Source organism: Acartia tonsa, chromosome 8, assembly GCF_053477335.1.
Source record: "Acartia tonsa isolate MP-2025a chromosome 8, ASM5347733v1, whole genome shotgun sequence".
Classification (NCBI taxonomy): Eukaryota; Metazoa; Arthropoda; class Copepoda; order Calanoida; family Acartiidae; genus Acartia; species Acartia tonsa.
Window position 1 is genome coordinate 49,500,250 of NC_137267.1, and position 18,070 is coordinate 49,518,319.

The 18,070-nt window shown below is 33.7% G+C and overlaps 1 protein-coding gene across 8 annotated transcripts in view; it reads right to left on the reverse strand.

Moving 5' to 3' along the window:
* Nucleotides 1–18,070, reverse strand: part of LOC145327192 (protein bicaudal C homolog 1-A-like) — a 69,232-nt gene that overhangs the window by 37,065 nt on the left and 14,097 nt on the right. For 7 of the 8 annotated variants that reach the window (XM_080170764.1, XM_080170766.1, XM_080170765.1 and 4 more), the window contains exons 7-15: nt 17,831–17,888; nt 17,193–17,306; nt 16,729–16,788; nt 16,363–16,452; nt 14,221–14,294; nt 12,292–12,383; nt 9,451–9,553; nt 7,074–7,136; nt 6,072–6,169 (exon numbers count right to left, since the gene is read on the reverse strand). In XM_080170764.1, the coding sequence (XP_080026890.1) occupies nt 6,072–6,169; nt 7,074–7,136; nt 9,451–9,553; nt 12,292–12,383; nt 14,221–14,294; nt 16,363–16,452; nt 16,729–16,788; nt 17,193–17,306; nt 17,831–17,888 (752 nt within the window). The remainder of the gene's footprint in view (nt 1–6,071; nt 6,170–7,073; nt 7,137–9,450; nt 9,554–12,291; nt 12,384–14,220; nt 14,295–16,362; nt 16,453–16,728; nt 16,789–17,192; nt 17,307–17,830; nt 17,889–18,070) is intronic. The other variant, XM_080170770.1, reaches the window with a different exon arrangement.

Genomic DNA, 18,070 nt, shown 5'->3' on the forward strand with positions numbered 1-18,070 from the left:
GTCTATAATACGATGCGCTACACAACTGTTAAGTAATCAAAAAATGGAAACATCCAGATGTAAAAAAACGCTCAAATACCAAAGCTTTATTTGAAAAATAATGATATTAACAGGAACTTCATATCAAATTATTTTTATATTTAAGGATACAAAATGAGTACAGTAAATTATCCTGTCAAAAAATAAAATAAAAAATTGGTTTCTGTGGAAATAGGTTTGTGGATTCCTAGAACTATTTTTCTCGTATTCATTCGAATCCGGTGGATAGGAACCGGTTCTCATCCATACGAAACAAGGATGACAACATCCATAAAAGCGAAGCTCTGAAACGGTAGGACAAACGGACATTAACACTTGTATAATGTCAGAACTGAATAATCAGAATGCGAATGTATAAGAGTCAAAGCAAAATTGTAAGTAAAGTTGTTGAAAAACTGCTTGATACAGGATAATGATTATGGACAATTACTTACATTTTTAGGACTTGATTATAGAGTTGCTTCGCTTATAATATTGTACTTTGTTGTCCCAGGAATCAGTATACCAAAAATCAGACCAATCGGATAATTAGGTCGCATACAAATTTGTTATTAAAAATGTAATAAAAAAATCAACATGTTTAAAATGGACGTACGGACATTCTGGTAATGATTATAGAGTTCAGTTGCTACGCTTTCTAACTCATGCCTAACTATTACAGGAATCACCATGCAAAATTTGAAATCAATAGGACAATTCTAACATGCCTAAATTAACGAAAAAAGCTATTTAAAAAAGTAAAAAAATCAACATGTTTAAAATGGACGTACGGACATTCTGGTAATGATTATAGAGTTGCTACACTTTCTAAATCGTACCTAACTACTAAAGGAATCACCATGCAAAATTTGAAATCGATAGGACAATTCTAACATGTCTAAATTAACGAAAAAAGCTATCCGTGACGGACGTACGGCCGGACGGACGGACGTACGGGCCGACCCTAGTTATAGAAAAGCTTCGCTTTTAAAAACCATGTCTAGCATCGTATTATATCCAGCTTTCTACGAATATAGAAATGTACAATCATAAGATTAAAACCAGTTTTTTTAGCCGGTGCCTCCGGCACCTCGGGGCTAAAAAAAACTAGTTTTAATCTTATAATTGTACACTCTATATCCGCGGAAAGCCGTTTATAATACGATAACTATTCTCGTATTCATTCAAATCCGGTGGATAGGAACCGGTTCTCATCCATACGAAAAAACTATGTCTGGCATCATATTATATCCAGCTTTCTACGAATATAAAAATGTACAATTATCAGATGTATATCCGCGGAAAGCCGTTTATAATACGATGCGAGAAATAACTATTATTTCCTTTACAGAGGGGAGGGGATAATGGGCTAGTCCATAAAGTTTTATAGGGGGGGGGGGAGGGTTAATGCAACCATCTCGTAATCAGTGAGCAAATGGCACTTAGAATTCGAATTTTGATCTGAAATTTTGCATGAGTAATCCTTTGGTAGGTCTATTTTCCTTAAATTGAACAAAAAGTTGGAAAAGTAACGGCTAACGACTGGCGGCTCAGCCGTTTAGCCATTTTTATAACAATTTTCAAGGCAAATCATCACGAAACCCATCTCCACATAATACTCTTTGCTGCTCCAAAACGTTTTCAAACGGTTCTAGCCGCTAGTTGCTGGTACTAGAAATCTAAAAATGTTTATTTTGTATCATTTCACATGATTTAAAGCAAAAATATGTTTCAAAAAGTTGATTCCTACATAATTTATGGCAGATTTGCTCTAAAAATAGCCAAAAAACGGCTATAAGACTAAGCCGTTAGCCGTTACGTTTCTAACTTTTTGTTCGATTTAGGGAAAATAGACCTACCAAGGATTACTCATGCAAAATTTCAGATCAAAATTCGAATTCTAAGTGCCATTTGCTCACTGATTACTAGATGGTTGCATTACCCCCCCCCCCTTATGTATTCTTATTCGTCGGCTTTACAGGGTTGTCATTTTGGGCGGGCGCTTTTGGGCGGGCAGTTTTGGGCGGGCGGTTTTGGGCCGCCCAATATAAGGTCCTTTTGGGCAGTTTTGGGCACCCCCCTTTTAGAGGGAGAGAAAAAGGGGAGGGGGTAAAAAAAGAGGGGGGTGGGCGGACCTATTTTTTGGGTGATATCCTTATACTAAAGTAACAGGATGTGTGTCTGTTTGTTTGTACAGAAGGATCTCGCTAACCGCTGAACCGATCGGGTTCTCCTTAACAGGGTAGCTTCTCATGGGTTCTGGGAAGGTTTATAACTATTTTGGGGGAGGGTACCACCACCCTCCTAAGAGAAATCGCCCCTAGAAAAAAATTACACTCCCCCAAAAACTTTTTTAAAAATTTTTAAAACTAAAAATAAAAATGGTGGGAGGAAACCCACTGCCCCCTCCCCCCCCCCAAAAAAAAAATTATTTCCCCCCCCCCAATTTTTTTTACTTTTTCTATTCAAATCTAATATAACTAGCGGCTTCGCCCCTAGCCTCTAGGGGCTTTGCCCCAAGAGGTTTGATCAAACCAATTTTTTGTATTTTAGATTTAAAATAAAAAAGAAAATTTTTTTTTTTTGGGGGGGAGGGGTTTAGTCGACCCCACTATTTTAATTTTAGTTTTAAAAAGAAATTTTTTTTTGAGGGGAGGTATTTTTCATTTTTGGGGGGGTTTGGGGGTGTCCCACCCCTCGAGAAAATAGTTATAAACCTTCCCGGGACCTATGAGAAGCTACCCTGTAAAGGAGAACCCGATCGGTTCAGCGGTTAGCGAGATCTTTCGCTACAAACAAACAGACAAACAAACAGACAAACAAACAGACAAACAAACAGACAAACACACAAACAAACACACAAACAGACAGACATCGTTCTAATTTGTATTATAGATAACTGGATTATCAAATTTGACTCTCCCCTCCTCAAGTGCTCCTAGAGGCCTCTAGGGCCGTAGCCGCTAGTTAACTATATAAATTAATTAGTAAGCTTTTTTGTATCTAGAGAAGGATTTCGCTAACTGCTGAACCGATTAGTTCTCCTTTCCAGTGGAGCTTTTATAGGTTCTGAGATGGTTTTAGACTATTTTATTTCTAATTATAAGTCTAGGTATGGTTTTAGGCTATTTTATATCCTTTTTATATGCTTTTTACGACATTTGCCCAAAAAGGGTGCCTAAAACTACTTTTGGGCGCCCAAAACCCGCCTAAAACCCTTTTGGGCAATTGGGCCGCCCAATATCAAAAAAAAGTGCCCAATTCGACAACCCTGCGGCTTTACAACTATACCTAATTCCTTTTGTTGGTTTATTAGAAAGGACGTCCAAACAAATTAACCACTAATTGAAATATACAGAACGGGTTCCTATAACTCAAAGATTAGAAACAAGCAGTAAATGACATTTCTTACCAGATCTGATAAACCACAAGTTATCTATGATACAAAGTAGAACGATGTCTGTCTGTCTGTCCGTCCGTCTGTCTGTCCCTTAAGATTTCGGTAACCACTGAACCGATCGGATTCTACTCTTCAGCAGAGTTTCGGATCCGCATTGATTGTATGCGGATCCGGATCCTCAAAATTTGGTCAGTGCGGATCCGGATCCTTGACAGTAAAAATAAAATCACCAAATTTTTCAAAAAAATTTTATTCTTTAATTCGAAGTCAAAAATACTTTTAATTTTCAAGTCTGAACCTAAACCTTGAAGATTGGCTCTTATCAAGAGAATGTCTGAGATTTTATATAAATTTAGGTAGATTTATCCATTTTCCCCGCATTTTTTTGAGTCCAAGGATCCGGATCCGAAACTCTGCTCTTCAGGGAATATACCTACCGGTCCTGTGGTGGTTTTCAGAGATGGGAAAAAATCAGGTTTTTTTTAAAAAGATCAAACCAGTGTGGTTTATTTGGTTTAAACCGGTTTTTATTGGTTTGTATTAATAAAAACCAGGTTTTTTTTTGTTTTTTTTAATAATTTTTTAGTTTTTTTTTAATAATATCCAAATTAAAGTATTTTAATTTAGTATAAAGGGGTAGTTTCACGAAATGCATTTGAACTTAATTTAGTGAACCGCATATTTTATCCTGGTTAAATGGTTAAACTACATTTATATGGCATATATTTGAAAAAATTTTAATTTTCTACCACATAGTTTTTGAAATATCAAGACTTGAAAATCGTCTTTTTAAATTGCATATATCACAAAAAGACAATTTTCAGGTCTTGATATTTTAAAAACTACGTGGTAGAAAATTGAATTTATTTCAAATATATGCTATTTAAATGTAGTTTACCCCATTAACTAAGAAAAAATATGCGGTTCACTAAATTAAGTTCAAATGCATTACGAGAAACTACCCCTTTAGTATAAAGATTTAAACTATTAAAAGAATTTTGAATTAGGTATTTATGTTTTTGACTGTATTTTTTACATTATAAAAAGACTAGCGGCTAGGCCCCTAGAGGCCTCTAGGGGCACTTGAGGAGGAGAGAGTCGAATTTAATAATTGAATTTTTTATTTTATACTTTGTAAGAAAAAGTAAAAAAAAAATTTTTTGGGGGGGGGCGTAAATTTTTTTTTTTTGGGGGGGGGTTGCCCCCCCCCCCCTCATTTTTAAATTTAGTTAAAAAGTTTTTTTAAAAAAATTTTCGGAGGGGGGGTTGGGGGTGTCCCACCCCCTAAGAAAATAGTTATAAACCTTCCCGGGACCTATGAGAAGCTGCCCTGTTAAGGAGAACCCAATCGGTTCAGCGGTTAGCGAGATCCTTTGGTACAAACACACATACAAACATCCTGTTACTTTATTATAAGGATATAACTGGAAAGATAGGCCTTTGTATTAAAAAAAACCATTTAAACCATCCCACCTTTTTTTTTTTTGTTTTTTTTAGCTTTTTTTTTTGGTTTAAACCACTTGATTAAAACCACGTGGTTTTTATTTTGCCATCCCTGGTGGTTTTAGGCTATTTTCCTGGGGGTTGGTCACCCCCAACCTCCCAAAAAACAAACCCCCTCCCCATTTTTTTTTTGTAGGGGATTTCCTTGGTCCTTTTACGTATTTCGCCCAAATTTTTTTTAATCACTTCTTGGGGCAAAGCCCCTAGATGCTAGGGGCGAAGCCGCTAGTTAATAATAAAATATATTTATGAAATGTTGAAATAAGGAATAGTACTAAATAAAAACATGTTATTGTTAAATTAGCAGAATAAGAGTCTAGATTCCCAGTCCACTCTACATATTATATAAGTTTCCTCCTATCCCAATGAATATTATATTAAAGTTTCTCGTATTCATTCGAAACTCAACCATACGAAAAAAAGAGGGGTAATTCTTTAATGCAACCATCTCGTAATCATTGATTAAATGGCACTTAGATATCGAATTTCTATCTGAAATTTTGCATGAACAATCCTTGGTAGGTCTATTTTCCCTAAATCGTACAAACAGTTGGAAAAGTTACGGCTGGCGGCTCAGCCGTTTCACCATTTTTGGGCTATCTTAATAGCAAATTTGTCACGAAACCTATCTCCACAATCACATAATACTTTTTGTCGCTCGAAAACCTTATCAAACAGTTCTAGCCGGTAGCTGTTAGTACAAGAAATTTAAAATATGGTTATTGCTATCATTTAACATGAATTAAACCAAAAAAAATGTTGAAAAGTTGATTCCTACGTAATTAATGATGAATTTGCACTGAAAATAGGCAAAAAAAACTGCTGAACGGCTGAGCCGCCAGCCGTTACTTTTCCCACTTTTTGTTCGAATTACGGAAAATTGACCTACCAAGGATTACTCATGTAAAATTTCGATAGAAATTCGAATTCTAAGTGCCATTTAATCATTGATTACGAGATGGTTACATTAACCCCCCCCCCCCCCCCTTAAGTCTATCATCGTATTATATCCAGTTTTCTACGAATATACAAATTTACAATCATAAGATTAAGACCAGTTTTTTAGCCCATGACTTCAGTATCATAATTATACATTCTATATCCGCGGAAAGCTGTTTAAAATGCGTTGTGAGAAATAACTATAACTAACCTCCAGAACCTATAATCATAAGTTCCAGTTTCCTCCTGTCTACCCTGAATTTCTCCTCATACTCAAACTGTTGATCACAAACAGAGTTAATATCATCTCTACTCAAAAATAATATACATTTAGGTAAAAAATTGTAGGTATGTATTTAGCTGCTATGAAAGATAGACTGCCGAGTTTTATTGTGAAGATAACCTTAACCAAAAAGCATCAGTCAAGCAACAAAAGACATGTGTTATGTAAAGGTTTTGTGATATCCAATTATCAACGATACTTCTTTTGTTCAATTCTTTTAAAGACTCCTAGTCATCTACTCTATAACTCAATTTGTATGTTTATCCATCCACGATATTTTCGGATCATCTCAAAAAACGCCTATCTCAGAAAACGCCTATCTCAAAAAACGCCTATCTCAAAAAACGCCTTTTTCATAAAATGCCCACTACATTTTTAAAAAATAAAGCCTGAGATAGGCGTTTTTTGAGTATAGCCATATTTTCGTCATAAGAATGATGTCTTAATTACACTTATCGCAAGAATGACATAAAAAGTACCAATCACAAACACTTTGTTGAAGTCTAAACTACATAAATTATATTTTAGTTAACTAGTGATTTTAGTAATAATTTAGGGTGGGGGGGGGGGTGTTGGGGAGGGATTTCGAAATTAAAACCACTTCCCTTATATATATTTTTTCATACAAAACGCTGTTAATTTTGACTGCTGTGTTATTTAAAGATATTCATCCTTATTACCTGAAATAGTAATATAATAATAGATATATTATTACTTTGATGTTGTACAAGATTTTTATGTATTCTCATAAATTGTTACTCTCAGCTGGCTAAAATAACGATATTTCAGATCCACCCCGAACCTATTTCTCCTACTGGATGAACAAACGGACCAATAAATGAGGTCCATATTAGCACGCTAATGTACGATAAATTTTCCCCTGTCATTATATCCATGAATACTATCCAATTAAAAAATATATATATTTTCCTTGATGATTCTCTGGAGAGGCCTTCCCTGGAAATACAATCATCACGGGAAAATCCTTCAAATCTAAAAAAGAATAATTGGATTTTTTGTTTTAGGATAAAAACTATTAATAATTTTCCAGTATGGCTTCGAAACGGATCAATAACCGGTGGATTTTTAACAGGTCGTTAAATTGTGGTATCCGCCTAGGGTAAATGGCAGACACCAGAGTTCGAAAAGACTACGGCAGTGTGAACAGACGTGGACACCTATACTATAGAGAAGCTACGCTTCTCTGGCAATCACTAAATAATAAACAACATCTATTCAGTTGTTCCTTTATTGAAGGTCTAAGGATTACTAAAGTTATATACAACAAACAATAGCTACACAGATAGGAATAAATAATCATAAAATAAAAGCATTATAATACATATACAATAGTCAGTTTGGGCAATAATGATCCCCCATCCCTGGGAAGGGTGGGGGAATTAACAATGCAGCTTAACCATAATAAAGCTTGTCAGATTCAATCATTAATTTTAGGCATAGGGAGGGGGTCGGCAGACCCCTTCCCCAGGACTCGGGGGAGGGCCTTTGGCCCTTCCCCGAACCCCGGTCAGGGGTGCCATAGGCATGGCTCACGGTTGCCGAATACCACAAAATAAAAATCATAAAATTGAATACAAGTTTTGTTAGTTCTAATCTTATACCTAATGTTTAATTTTAATATCAGCGAAAAACTGTCTATAATATGATGCGATAAATAACTATTATAAACCATCTAACGTACTCTGTATTTTGTTCTAATTTTTTTTAAATCTGGAAAATATTAAAACATTTGAAAATATTTTTACCAAAAACTAGTTAATTCAAGAATCGATGTATTATTACTTGGATATTGTAACAGATTCACGAATTTAAAAATGTACAATCATAATATTAAACCAGTTTTTTTAGCCCGTGCCTTCGGCACCTCGGGCCTAAAAATCTCATAATTGTACATTCTATATCCGCGGAAAGCTGTTTATAATACGATGCGAGAAATAACTTTTGATGTACTCTAAAGTAAATGCAATCGCAGATAGCTAAAATGACGATACTCTCCATCCACCCCATTTATCCCCCCCCCCCCCTACTTGATGAACGAACTGACCAATAAATGTGGGTCATACTAACAACCTAAATTGACGAAAAATTTCACCGGTCAATATTATAACCATGTATATTTTATATCCATTAGAACAAGGTTTGATACATTCATTTAGGTTTTCTTTGACAGTACCAAGCATTGATTAAAATTTCAGATCTAGTGCAGTTCACGGTAAAATGTTCCTGGTTACGATAATCTTCAAAATGGATGGAACTTTAAAGGCTGCTAGCTGCCAAACGGCTGAACTTGCATGTCATGCCTGCACACTGTTTTAATCGTCTTGAGAACTTGAAAAGGCCTATAAATAATCTGGAATAGCAAAGATCCAATGATGCACAGAGAAAAATTCACTGTAGTAAAAACGCAAATAAGTCTTTTCCGCGCATTTTTGTGCTCTACGACATAACTGTACATTAAGAAATTTCAGATAAATCTATTTGGCCGTTAGTAGCCTTAAAAGTCCATAATTTTTGGAGATAATCGTTACCAGGAACATTTTACCGTGAACTGCACTAGATCCAAAATTAATATTTAACCAAATATTTTATTTTTTACAAAATTTGAAGAATCAACCTAAAATAACAAGCGTTTCAATGGAAAGAAACACTTGAGTAGGAGCACACTATCTATTAAATACCTATCAAATAGTTTTTAAAACGTATTGAACTTTATAAATACAGTCTTTGATTCGAATTGAGTCATTATAAAAGCTGTTTGCTTTTTATTCCAAAAGCATAACAAGTCAACTTAATCAAGGGCAATCATAACTTACTTACAAATTAACTTATTATTGCTTCCAAATGAAGGGATAAATTAATCTACCACCTTTCTTTCTCTCAATAGCTACCAGCTACCTAAAGCTGGTTTTACAGAGAAGATAAATTTATCCCAAACTCTATCACCGAGTGAAAGGGAAAAAGCAACAGAAATAAAAATTTACGCGGCATTTGTGTGCGCGCGTGCTGTGAACTTACATGCAGTACGATTCACCTCTTCAGTTACACATCTCCTCCTTTTGGTCTTATTATATTCTCTTATGTTTCTGCATTCAAGTGTTGAAAATTTATGGGTTTCCCTTCCTTTTTAAGGGAGTTGGCCCCTCCTTGTGAGGTGGTTGGCCTCTCTCTGTGAGGAGGGAGGCCCCTCCATTTCATAGGGTGGCCCTTCATAAGGAGGATAAAAGTTCAGTTCCACTTCGGTTCCGACAACCAACTAATGCATTCTACATGACTTTCTGTGAACTACCTGAAATCTTTCTCGCCAGGCTTGAGGTTTGCAAACCAGCTTGGCGGGGTGGCAAGGGCAGGGGAAGGAATGTTGGCCAGGTATACAGGATTTACTGTTCCACCTGGATAAATAGATTTATTTCTACTGGGATGTTACATCAGATTTTCATGTTCTCTAATAAAGTGAAACTCTCAGCAGGCTAAAATAACGATACCCCATCCCCTCCTGCTAGATGACAATAATCAATAAATGACTTATTTGTCAGCAACCTAAGTTGACGTCAATTTTTCCAATAAGCAACAAGGATGACAAAACTAGAAAATCATGGATAAACGAATGGAAATTGGGCAGTTAACAGCAGATGTTCAATTAACATAAAAAAGAAAAAGATAAAAATAAGTTCTTCTCAATTTATATTATAAAACTTAAAAGTTTAGTCTTTTCAATTATGACCGACGGACATAGTTAATTATATACTGGAAAATTAATACTTGTTAGTACAGGGAATTGTCACAAATATTCTCTACCTACTCACAGTGGTCTATTTTGGCCTTTTGGTGGACATTTCACCTACCTCTACTGAAAGTCAATTTTCTCAGCTTGTATTTGATAGAATCGTTCAAAATAAAAAGTGTGCGCCTTATTATTACCCAATACAACTCGTATATGCATCTAGAGAAGAAAAACAAAAGCCAACTGGCCTAGAAAATACTTTGAAACTTAGCAAAATTTCATATTTTTAGAATTTTTTCTTAAGTCCTAGAGAGCCTAAATTCGATGTTTTAAAGCAAAAAAACATTTAAAAACCTTGAAGCATGAATAATTATTACTGTAGAAATGATTATATAAAGGTAAATGATCTATAACCAAACTTTGTACAACATACATTTGATACAACTAATTGAAGTTTCTTCACCCTTATTTTACGAAGTTATTTTCTCTTATTTTATTGGAAAGGAATTTATCTGAAAATGGTTGTTTTTGTGGTAACCCAAGTCGTTGCTTCTTATCACGAAATAAATACACAGGGATATGTTACTTGAAGATAATCTTTTTGGCTCCAAAAAAAAATTTTATACAGCATGCAATTGCAACGAGAAAGGGGACATACGACCGTAAATTACACTGGTACCCAAAGTTTTATAAACACGTTATCTTGTTTGTTGGCCCAAAAACTTATTATTGAAATTGATTGGTTGGTTTCAAACTAGAAGTGTCCAAATTTTTTTACCAATTATAAAAGAGATAATTTTGTTCATCATTATTAATCAAATATCCATTGTCTACCTAATCCCTTTAGATTACTCATTCAATAGTACTTAAATGGGAAGGAAAATGATTAAATTCGATGACTGAAAAGTCTGAGGCTTTGTTCCTTAGATGCCATATCTTTGACGAAAGTAAAATTTCCAGATGGTTTTAGTCTAGCATTGGATATACTATTACTTGAATGTTACACCAGATTTTTATGATCTCAAAAAAACTCGCAGCAAACTGAAATAACTATACCCCCATCCCCCTCCTTTACCCCATCCCATCTCCTACTCGATAAATGAACTGGCAAATAAACGAGTTCCATGTTAGCAAGGGAAACTCTCAGCGGACTAAAATAACATGACCCCCTAATCCACTTCATTTATCGCATCCCATTTCCTACTCGATAAATGAACTAGACAATAAACGAGTAACATGTTAGCAAGCTAAATTGACAACAATTTTTCCCCTGTCATAATATCCACGTATATTCTATATCCATTAGTCTAGCTGGAACCCGAGGCTATAGCATAAAGGGCAATGCGTTTGCTAGTTTTTATTTTGTGTAAAACGTAATCATACTAGAGACGTTAAAAAAGGCTGCAGCTTTGTTAGGCACGTTACTTTAAGAGTATGGGCATTGCATTGGCCCTTGAATTGATAAATGTAACAAGACATTTTTTATTGATATTATACCTACTAGTTTAACAAAAATCAAATTATTGTTCGAAAATCTGTTTTAGATATCTTACATAACAAACACACAAATTTAAACATTAATGATATTATGTTATTGAGAAGAAATAAGTTAAAATGCATTTAAGATTAAAATTAACAAAGAATAAAAAATAATTTTTTTTCATCTATTGCAATTTTAGAGTTTACCCTATAAAGTTAAAGTTAAAATTTGAAATAAACCGGGCCCCGTAACAACCTAAACTAAACATCAAACTATAATATTATACCTGTATATTAAGAATAATATATGGTTTGGTATGTTACGGGGCCCGGTTTTTGGTCAAAAACTTAAAAAACTGAAAATTATTGCCAAAATTTTTTGCAAAAATATTTAGGAAATGACATAAAAATTTTTTAAAAACAACTATAAAATTGATGAAAAAAGTAAAAAATAAATCTAAAACCCCAGTTTCCTAATATATCATGTAATATTATGAATATAAATAGGTGAAGAAATCTCATTGTATCAATGCAACACTGAAAAAAAATATTTTTTCCAAAGATGGTGAAAATTCAAAAGGTAAAATTCATGACGTGAAAATAATCCTGAACCTTCATGTTTCAAAGTTCATAATTCATCAACCAGTAGTTGAAAAGACAAAAACTCTTCGGTTTTATATGAGATAAGGTATATATTTTCAAAATAAATTATTAATTTTGAGGAATTCCAATGTTGATTTTTGGCGAAATGTCCGGCCTTAGACCACTGTGCTACTATCTTAAATAACACACGAGAAAATTATATTTCCGCCATAGCGTTACTGCACTGATTGACAACTTTGATTATATAGTAGCTTAACGAGTTAAGACACTTAAATTATCTTCCGAGTACAACAGTAAAAAATAAAAATACAGTTTTATTCTTACTTGCAGGCCTCCAGTTAGGATCAAGAGGCCACTCTGGTCTGCCTCCAGTCCCGTCACTGATCCTCCATTTGTCTTCAATCATCTGACCTCCACTAAAATTAAAATAAAAACAGGGGTGTATAATGTATATTTATCAATTTCTCCATTCCAGTAAAGGAAAAAGTAGGTTGCGGGTAAAATCCGTAAAAATGTGCGTTTTAAGGCTTAAAAATAGTACAACGATAATATGCACTAAATGTGTATTTCTTATTAAAAAGAACTATAGGTATGGTGCATTATTTGCCAAGTGTACCACTTTTCTGCACTACCTCTCCGATTTTGTTAATACTCTATATTTTGGTCCGTTGAGTGATTCAAGGATGCTGGATGGCCAAAAAAAGTCTGAGTCCCTGGATGTCTAGATATCTAGCTATCTATGAAAGTAGGTAACAAAGATTTAAAAAACACCAATTTTTTAACAATTTTAAAAATTAATTTTTTCATCAATCTTACATCCAACCTATACATTTTATACACCAAAATGATTGTTTATTCATGTAAAAAGCGCATATAATGCTATTTTGGCCAAAACTCTAATTTTACAGAGTGTCCAACAAAAAGTGTATTTTGGATATCTAGTGTAATACCCAAAATACCTGTCCGGAAAAAATCTTTTTTTGTGTCAAATTTCACTTTGGGACACCCCGTAAATGTGATTTTTGTGTCTGTAGAGCTAAAACTTGGTCCAAATTGGCTATTTTTTTCAAATTACTCTAATATGTGATTAAGTATGTTTGGTCATAGTGTTTTCTGACCAGTTCAATATTGTCCTATTTTTTGGACACCCTGTATTTTCAAAAAAAGAGAAATAAAAATTTTGTTGTTTGAAAAATGATGGTTTTTGCCCATTTTTGGGAGGAAGGAGTCGTTTTAGGGCCATAGACTATTTCTTTATTTTGTAGAACTTTTCACGACACATCATTTGTTAATTATGCAAAAACCGCAAAAACCGCAAAAACCGAACCGTTTTGCCGTTATTCACCGCCAAAGGCGGAATTTTTTACGTTTTTTGTCGTTCCCGAGGATTTAAAACACATTTTTGGTTTAATTCATGTTAAATGATAGCAATAACCAATTTTTAAATTTCTAGTACCAACAGCTACCGGCTAGAACCGTTTGATAAGGTTTATGAGTGAGAAAAAGTATTATGTGAAGATAGGTTTCGTGACTTTTTTGCTCTTAAGATTTTTTTATTTATTACATTTAGCAACTTTAACCTTTAGGGCAAGCTGTAATTAAATCAATATGTCATAGGTTTTTTGAAGCTGGAAAATCAACCACAGATTTTGCCAAACTTCTCTTTTTTTCAAATTGAATTTTTCAGGAAATTTTGCTAATACAACTATTTTTTTTTGGCCAAATCTATTCAAATTTGCCTGAATTTTAAGGATCAGGCCTTAAAAGTCATAAAAAGTTATTTTTTTCTTGTAGTATTTTTATGTTAGGTATTTATATCAAAAAATTTTTTGAAAAAAAGTCAAATTTTGCGTACTTCGGAAAAATTATTTTTTTTTGTAGAAAAAATTGACCTATCTTATTACATTTAGCAACTTTTACCTTTTGGGCATGCTGTAATAAAATCAATAAGTCATCGATTTTTTTAAGCTTGAAAATGCCCTACCGACTTCGCCTCGAGGCGGGGCGAAGTCTCTGCCGTATTTTAGATCAATTTTGACAAACTTCCCAAAGTCCTAGTTTTACGTCCTTTTAGGACCTGATCGACTTTACCAAGATCTTTCTACTGGTCTTGGTCCCATTTAAAAAAAAAAAATTATTTTTACGATTTGCAGGTTCAAAAAACCGAAAAAAGCACAGAGTTCGCCCCGCTTTACCCTCTTAATCTTCTATTTTTTCATTTTATTTTTAGCGGAAAGCTGTTTATAATACTACCTGGAATATTTTGGCTTCCATTTATCCTCTGGATGTAGAAGGTTGGTACTAAGTGGATCCTTCTTCCATTTATCCTAAAAAATAGAAATAGTTATCAATCACATCGTATTATAAACAGCATTCCGCGGAAATGAAAATGAAAAAGATTTAAACCAGATTTATTAGCCCAGATGAGGGCGAAAGCCCGTGCTAACAGACTTTGTTTTAATTTAGATATTTTTATTTTAATATTTATGGAAAATTGTCTGAAAATACTGTGCTTTAAAATCATAATTTTTTAGTATGGCCATGATTAAACAGGTCCTTATCCAACGAATATAAACAGGTTTAGAAGCCGAACTGGAAAATATTATCATGTCATCAGGAATGGCTTTCCCAATCCGAATCCATTTTTTTTGAGCTTTCCTTTGATACAAATTATCATCCTTAATTTTCAAATTTTAGATTTGAAAAATACTTCACTTCTTTTATTTATCATTTCTTAACAGAAAATTAAAACGCAAATATTTTTACGTAGTTTTAAACAAAAAATTTTCCTGATTTTTCCAATGACACGTCAATAGAATTGAATTACTCTTTATTAGAAAAATATGATAGTTTGAACAATAACAAGGAAAATAAAAATAGTAAAAGTAAAGCTCAAGATAAAATTAAGAAAGCTTCATTAGGATTTTTTTATCAATGATCTAAAAGAAATAATGTACATTCTCTAAGATGATGCACAAAATTACCACTTCTGTATACTAAAATTTGAGGTTCATACGTTTGGACACTCAACTTAATGAACCAACCAACAGCGTTTCGGAGCCGGAGCCGGGAGCAGCAACATTTTTGGTAGAGCCGGAGCTGTATTTTTAGTTAAAAACGGCTCCGGCTCTAGATTAGCTAAAAATGATTTTTTAAAGTAATATTATAATCTAGCAACGGTCTATTTCCATATAATATACTGAAAAACTATTGTTACTTAACAAATAGACACACATCCTTCTACTTTTATAAAGCTTTAATCAAATAAAAGCAAAATATTTTATATTATTTATTTTATTTTATCAAATTCAATAATGAACAAAATTGATATATTAATTTTAAGGTAGGAGCCGGAGCCGTATCAAAATTAAACGGCTCCGACACGCTGCCAACCAATCAAGAATATTAAAAGTCCCCATAGTTGTTAAGCCAACGAATAATTTTATGTTACTATAAAATCTTGGGAACTAGTGTAATTAGCTGCCCAATTTCCCCAGTAACCCTGCATTTTTAAACACCTTATTTAAGGGGTGTATATTTTCAAATTTGACCCTGCTGAGGGGGGGGGGGGGAATAAAAATATGTGGTTGGGGGGAAAAAAAATGTAAAAATTAAGAGAACTGAAAGCATTTTTTCCCTCATTTTTCTCACCTTTATGGTAAAAAAAAGCTAAAAGAATATGTGGGAGGGGGGATAATACGAATAAAATAAAGAGTTTTGAAAATATTTTTCCATTTTATTTCCTTCCTTGCTGTAAAAAACTTTAGGGGAAAAAATAAAAAATTTGCAGCCAGGGAAAAAAATAAATCTTTTGCAGAATATACACCTCTGCCTTATTTAGAACACTAAATGAGACCACTAATATTTTAAAAACCTAATATAATGCCCCTGTACACAAAAAGCTTCGGATACATTTAACATGGAACTACCCCTTTAAAATTAGTGCTAACAGCTACGTACAAAAGAACGTAAAACTATGAATAATTCTTCACTTTAAACTTAAAAATAAGCTTAAATTCATTATAGATCTCAATTGAATATTCGTTATTACATTAACTAATATTTTAATAAGAATTTTATAATTCTTGGAGTCATAATACAAAAATAAATAAGTATGACAACATCCATAAGTAGCTAAACACAAAAAAAACATGGATTGAGAAACTTGGAAAGTGATTCAAGCAAATGTTTAGTTGTCATAAAAAGAAGAAGAAAAAAAGGTCATTGCATTAAGTTATTAAGAATGATAAAATCACGAAATTAATAAAGCTACTTGTCCTTTCAACTATGAACACAATAAACCCTTAAAACAGGTAGCTTAATTTTGATATTTTTAACCGCCAAAAAATTGATAGCTAATTCATGATATAACATGAGCAGAGCAGAGAACATTACCGGATTGTTAAGGAGCAGAGCATCTCTATGTCTCCATTTAGCCTCCTCCTTGTTCAGCCCATCCTTCAGTCTCCAGTTCTCATCCGGGGCCTGACAATAGCTAATTGTACCTAATTGTTCTAGGAATCTGTTTATGAAAATAGAATAACTAATTGAATACAGAATGCATATTCATAATACAGACAAAATTATTTCAAATGGCTTCATTGCCTAATCTTTACATGAATCATTTTTGCAAATAAGATAATATGGGGTGGATGGGTTTTAGTTATTTTAGCTAGCTGCTAGTATCACGTTACTAGTGTATATAAATCTGGTTACAACATCCAAGTAATATGCCTTTTGATTTGGCTATTATTCTAGTACCTGATACTTGGCAGATTCCTTGAGCCGCCAGTTTTCTTCACTTGAAGAGGAGCTTCCTCTCTGTAATAAAATAAAGATTAGCTTTGTCGAATAATGGTCTCTTACCCTCTAAGAGTAGAAATTATAATGTAAAAAAACGTTAAAGGTTTCGTGATTTCTTAAGAAAACATTATCATAAAACTATAGACCATTTTATTACCAATGGTTTACTTATTAATCATATCATATTATAGACAACTTTCCCTGGACATAACTATGTCAAACTATAAGATTAAAACCAGTTTTGTCAACCCCAATGGGCCTAAGTAGTAAAAATTTTATGATTTTTATTTTAATACTTGTGGAAATTTGTTGTATTACGAATATACGATTCTATACACGAGTTATCAATGTTTGCTGATGAAAACCGGTTCTAATCCAGCATATATTTATCGGCTTAGAAGCCACAGAAAAATACTTTATACCTCAGCCGACGCCCTCCACGATTCCGACCTAGTTGGAGCCGGACCCTCCATTTGTCTCCATTTCTCATTGGCATCCACAGCTGCACTCCAACTTGTCTCGCGTACAATAGAGGTCTAGACGAGAATATAATAACTCAAAATCATTTTAAATCATTCGTATAATACTATTACAATAAAGTTTTCTTATGTCTGTGCTATCAATATCAATAACTTCTGAACTGAAGTCCGGGATTATTTTAGGCTAATGTTTTTCAGACTTAAGTTTTGTAATGTTTAGACTTTTTTCTGGCTCTTTTGACCCATTCTAATATAAAGTCCTAGATGCTAGGTGCGCATCATAATATTGAATCATCATTGGAATGTTTTGCATTTTATTACACTAGCGGCTACGCCACTAAATGCCTCTAGGGGAACTAGAGATGTGAGAGTGGGAATTATCCACCCCTCATTTAAAAAAATCTAGAGGCTATTTTTGCTTGGAGGGTTGGGGTACCCTCTTACAAAATAGTTATGACCCCTCCCAAGACCAACGAGAAGTTAAATTATAAAGGAGAATCATATCGGAACAGATATCCTACGGTACAGACAGACAGACAAAGATCCGTTTACGCACTTTATAAAAATTTAAACGTACAAACCTGTTCCCTAAAGCTTCCAGATTGGGAGGACCAGCTATTATCTCTCACAATGTGCGGATCCTAATAACCCGTTGAATTTATATATTTTAGTATTGGTAAAAACAGGTTTTAATGCGAATATATGAATCTTAATCAGAGCCATACTGCAGTCATTTCAGACAATTTTCAGTTTCCGGTTCAATGTATGTATAATAAAATTAAATCCTCAGTTTATTGGCCCATAATACAAAAATTTACCCT